Raw genomic sequence first — 5,514 nt, 5'->3', positions numbered from 1 at the left:
GTGTGTGTGACAGAGGGGGCTGCCCATGCCACAGTATACTTTGTGGATTTGGTTCTGTCTTTCTGTGGGTTCCAGGGATCAAACTCAAGTCATCAAGCATCCGTGATCAGCATCTCTACCCTCTGAGTCACCTTGCTGGCCAGCCTCTGCACTAAGACAGGGTCTCGCTAGGCAACCCTGGCTGTCTTGGAACTCACTATATAGACCAGGCTGGCCTCGAACTCACAGAGATCTGCCTGCCTCTGCCTCCTGAGTGCTGGGATTACAGGCCTGCGCCACTGTGTCGAGCAGCCTTTTGTCCATCAAGCTTTAATCCTTGCGCAGTCCCAGGAGACCTGGACACTGTATACAACAGCCCAATGGCGGCGACAGCACCCGCCTGGGTCCTCACCTGAGGCGTCACGGGAGGCCCAGAGGGTCCCATGTGTTCTGCTTGTTTGTACGATGGGAAGGAATGGACTCAGGGCCCTTATGACTTCCCCAGTTGTTTTGAGCCCCATTGCCTCCCATGCCTGGGCTCATCCTGCACTTAGCCTCAGAGGAAAACCGCTCTATCCACACAGGCCAGGAGTCCTGTCCCTGAGTTACCCAGACGTGGTCAACAATTTTCTGGGGACTCAGCAGTGTGGGGCAAGTTGAGGATGCCCTGTACTGTCCAGGGAGCATCAGATTCTGGGGGGACAGTCCCAGGCCTGCCCGGCTTCCAGCAGCAGGGGCGCTGAGGAGGAGGGTGGTCTTGGTGCACCCTGGTAGGGAGAAAAGAACACAAGTTGTAAGCCCAAATGCTGTTCTCCCCTCCAGCGGCAGCATCCCCCAAAAGTCATGTTATCTCTTTGAGCTTGAGTTTGCCCAGCTGGAAACCAGAACCACCAATGTCTACCATGGCTGAGGAAATGAAGCAATGCCCACAAAGCACGTGCTTGGTGCCTGGTGCTGAGCAATGCCCATAACTGCCAGGGAGCTTGTGACACCAAAGGGCTAATGTCCCCTAACACTCTTCTGTCAAGCCTGGGCTTGATGCACAGCTCAGACCCCCTATAACCTCCCCAGTGCCCAGGGCAAGCATGTGACACAGGCCTGCTTCCTGGTGGAGCCCCCTTGCCTGATGGAGTCTCTCATGGGTGTGTCTGATACGTACTGGCTGGGTGAGTCCTGGCCGGGAAGGCTGAAGACTTCAGGCTGGAGGGCCAGTGTGCAGCACAGGGGAAACGGGGACTCCTTCCCACAATCAAAAGGCTGAGGAGGGGACAGTGATGTCCCCGAAAATGGGCATGGGGACCGGGAGAGGCTGCAGTTTGATGTCCCCCAGGCTAGCTGCTCAGCCAACTGAGCTGTGACCTCCGAGGGTCATCACTAACTGACCCTCCCCCAGTCTCATTGTCAGGAAGAGCACCCATCAAAGTCTCCTTCACCTGGTGGCCTTGCCTGGATCCACTGCCACTAGAAGTCACCTCTTCCTCCTCTAGCCTGGGCGCACAAGCTGGCCTGAGCACCTTCCATAAGCCAAACTGAGCTTTTCTCCATAAAACGCTCCCCACAGAGAAGTGAACCCCCAGCCCTCAGGAGCTCCCCCACCCCCACCCCCCATCCCTGGCCCAACAAGTGAGTCTTGGAGGTGGCATTCAAATGCTCATCGCTCTGACCCTAGCGCCCCTGTTTTGAACTTCTGTCATGGTCTAGGTTTCAGTTTCCCCTTTGTACTACAGAGCTGAAATCCCCTGAAGGACCTACCCTAAGAAGCCTGCTTTGAGGCCATAGATTGATCACCTCCTCAGAGAGTCCCGGTACAGCATGATGGATGGGGATCCCACAAGGGGCCGGACAGGCACGCCCACACGCCTGCCACCTACTTCTCTCTCTCCCTCCAGGGGCTCGGCTCCATCTGGTCAGGCACACTGCCAGGCTGATGGATAGGCCACCCACCAGGCCACCCTCACTGCCGCTGCCACCTGCACTCATGAAGCTGTAAGGGGATCAGGAGGCCAGGTCTGGGGCGGCTCATTCAATTGTTCAAGAACCACAGACTTATCCAGGACTTACTGTGTGCTGGAACACAGTGCTAAACCCATAGAGTCGGACATTAGCCATCGCTAAGTGGCCAGGACACGGTAAACGCCTTCCCGGACCTGACAGGAAGCCAGGGAGATGAACAGCTCTAGAAACGAGGAAGGAAATGACAAACGCAAGACGGTGGTAGTGAGATGGAGCAGGGGTCAGGAGAGGAGGCACCAACTGGGATCACAGTTGTTGTGCCATGAGCTGGGTACCAGTCCCAGTCCAGTGATGAAGCAGGCTTGGAGACAGAGGACTCGCCCAAGGTCACACAGAGCTACATGCAGAGTTGGGCTGGACGTGAAAGCTCTAGTCCCCTCCGTTCCCTAGGTTCCAGCCTCACCCACCTCAGCCTGGGCAGACTTGGGTGTCAGGCCTGCCCCCAACAGGCCAGCCCCTTCTCACTTGTAGAGGCGGCTGTCCCCCCTCTTGCTACCTCTGACAGGAGCCAGGCAAGAAATATCACATCATTAAAATGACAAATCCTTTCACTAACTGGACCAGAAGGCTTGCCGCCCAGCCTCGCCTCATCCCCCGCCTCAGGCTGCTCTCCTTCCGCAGATGTCAGTCCAGCAGGAGAGCCGTGCAAGGTGCAGCTCAGGACCACAGCCTTGTCCCTAAGGTGACCTAACTCATGGAAGGATGTGGTATTTAAGACTTCATCAGTCCTGTCCATCAAGAGCCTGGGAGGGGTGGGGACTCCATTCCACACATGGGGAGACTGGGGACTGAGTGAGGTGTCCCCTCTCCAAAGGTGCTCTCAGGCAGGGGACTCAAGCAACCCTACCCAACTCTAATGCCAAAGCCTTCCTGCAAGGCCTGTCTGCCTACCTTGGTGCCTGTGTGTATGCGTGTGCACTGCATGTCTGCCTAGGACCCAAGGAGGCCAGAAGAGGGTGTCAGGTCCTCTGGAGTTAGAGATGGCTGTGAGCCACTGGGTGGGTTCTGGGCATTGAACCTGGGTCCTCTAGAAAAGCAGCCAGTGCTCTTTAGCAAGGAGCTGTCTCCCCAGCCCTCGTGGGAGGGATGCTTCCTAGCCTGACTGCAGCTTTGTGCAGAGGACAGAGCGCGGTTCACTTGCCTAGACTCCCACTCAGGATCCCAGCAACCTGAGCCAAACCTCTGCCCTCAGTTTCCCCATCTGACAGTGGGGGCTGGCCTTCTTCATTTTGCCTAGGGCTGTTTGTTGAGTGTGTATTCACACATATACGTGTGCAACAAACATGCCCCATCCAGATGGGAATGGTGCGTGCTCATTCGCACTGGTACACGTATCCACATGTCCGCACCTGGTCTGCCGACGCTTGGCTTCTTGGGATCCAGATGTAAGGTCATTCATGCGGACATCTCCACCACATATCCAGTGACTGCGTGTTTGTGTGCAATCCCAGCCAGCAAGTGGTGTCTGAACCACCTAGGTCTGCCCTGGTACACCTGTGTCACACGTCCACAGTCACTGGAGGCCCCAGAGTGTCCAGAACCCTCGAGCAGATGGCAGGAGACACTGCCTGGCCCTGCAAGTAGCCTGGGTCCCCAGAATGACCCCCCTCTTCATCCCTCACCAGGCCCTGCCTGCAAGGACACAGCGTCCGCCTGATGTCCTGGTCTCCTTGGATGCAGACAGAGCACACAGAGGCGTCTGGCGCATCCCAACTCGGTCACAGCAGCAGCACTGGCCCCCAGCCCCCTTCCCTGTACCCAGCGATGCCCTGATTGTCCCTTATCCCTGCTGGGCATCAAAGGCGACTGGCACTTAGTACTCGGGGACTACAGTGGGGAGAGGGATCCTTTCAAATCCCACCGCACGGAGTCTCCTCACTTCGGCCCTGACCTTGCCAAGTCCTCCTCCTAAGTGTCCAATTTGAAAGATGGGGGGGCATTAGGGGATATCTGGGCCTAATTCTCCATAAGCCAAGGGAGGGGGTTCAGATTCAGAGGTGCAAAGAGGGAGAAACAGGGTTTTAGAGACCAGGACTTGGGGTATTGGATTGCAGCAGTCCTAAGTCTGGGGGCTGTCTCTCAGTGGCTCCTTGTTGGCCATCTTATAGGGGAGGAAGTTGAGGTCAAGAACTCCCCCGTGACTCTCGCTCCCTGCACTGCCCCACATTAAAGACTAGTACATAGGCATCATGCCCAAGACAGTCCCTGCCTCCCATCTTGCCCTGGGTCAGGGAGGTGACGTTCCCGGAATGGTTTTTCCAGAGCCAGGCGTCTGCCTCCTACTGCTCACAGCACCTGGCTCTGAGCCTGCTCCCCGGCCCTGCCCATTCATCTGCTGTCACTTCCTGGCAGGACAGTGGGTCGTACATCACCTGGCCGTGCTGAGGCAGTCAGTCCAGGCAGGTGGGCAGCGTGTTGCTGGGTTCAGCGCTACTTACCTATGGTTGGTGGGTATTCAGGTGGTATGGTTCCTCCCTGCAATCTAGGGCCTACTGTCTGCCAAGGAGAGGCCATCTTGGGGCCCCAAGACCTAATCTGGATGTAGCTGTTTATGGGGGGGGAGGTAAAAGAGTCGAATTGGGGTAGTGGGAGGAGGGGTGGTGGCACACACCTTTAATTGGCTGGGGCAATTGGAAGGCAGAGGCAGGTGGATCTCTGTGACTTCCAGGCCAGTCAGGTCTACAGAGTGAGTTCAGGACAGCCAGAGCTGTTATATAGAGAAACCTTGTCTTGGAAAACAAAACAAAACAAAAAGTCAGGTGGAGGCCACAGGGTGACTTGGCTGAAGGTGGCAGCTGCCCTATTTGGCAGTATGGGATTTTTCTCTCCCAATCCCTTCCTCCCGAGTAATCTGATGATACAGGAAGCTGGGGCACCATCTCCTGCCGTGGTGCTGTTGGGGATTGAGGAGTGGGAGCTGGGTCAGCAAGGAGTGGACTCTAGGCAGGGGTATCCTTATTGTCCCTGTCCCTTGTCAGACTCTGGTCCCTGTTCAGCCCCCAAGTCCCCACAATGTGACTTCACCTCCAGGGACACTTCTATAAGCAACCTCAAGTCCTTCATTTTATTCAACAATCATTACAGCAGTGAACAGAATCCAGACAAGGAAGGTACACACGTCTGCCGTGGGGCACACTGATAAATGTGTTCTTACCAGATGAGGACAAGCGTCACTTGTCTGTCCTCTGCTTGGTTAGTTTAAAGCGAAGGTGGCCAGAGAAGGACCGTCTGAAAGGCGACTCTTTCCCCAGTACCCACAGCCACCTGTAACTCCAGCTCCATGAAATCTGACGCCCTCCCCTGGCCTCTGTAGGTGCCTGTACGCAGGTACACATGCCACAACATACACATTTTTTACATTTTTAAAAAATATTTATTTATTTATTTATTATCTATTCAATATTCTGTCTGTGTGTATGCCTGCAGGCCAGAAGAGGGCACCAAGCCTCATTACAGATGGTTGTGAGCCACCATGTGGTTGCTGGGAATTGAACTCAGGACCTTTGGAAGAGCAGGCAATGC

At 55.6% G+C, this 5,514-nt stretch overlaps 1 protein-coding gene across 5 annotated transcripts in view; it reads right to left on the bottom strand.

Moving 5' to 3' along the window:
• Nucleotides 1–221: 221 nt before the first annotated feature.
• Nucleotides 222–5,514, bottom strand: part of LOC113458171 (translation initiation factor IF-2-like) — a 15,436-nt gene continuing 10,143 nt past the window's right edge. For 4 of the 5 annotated variants that reach the window (XR_003378595.1, XM_026788740.1, XM_026788741.1 and 1 more), the window contains one exon: nt 222–746. Coding sequence is in view for 4 of the 5 variants with exons in the window: in XM_026788740.1 (XP_026644541.1) it covers nt 400–746 (347 nt within the window). In the remaining variant the exon portion in view is untranslated. Of the gene's footprint in view, nt 747–2,040; nt 2,156–5,514 lie in introns of all 5 variants that reach the window. The other variant, XM_026788742.1, reaches the window with a different exon arrangement.

The sequence above is a fragment of the Microtus ochrogaster genome, unplaced genomic scaffold (assembly GCF_000317375.1).
Source record: "Microtus ochrogaster isolate Prairie Vole_2 unplaced genomic scaffold, MicOch1.0 UNK6, whole genome shotgun sequence".
NCBI classification, from domain to species: Eukaryota; Metazoa; Chordata; class Mammalia; order Rodentia; family Cricetidae; genus Microtus; species Microtus ochrogaster.
This window is presented reverse-complemented; position numbering and strand designations above follow the sequence as displayed.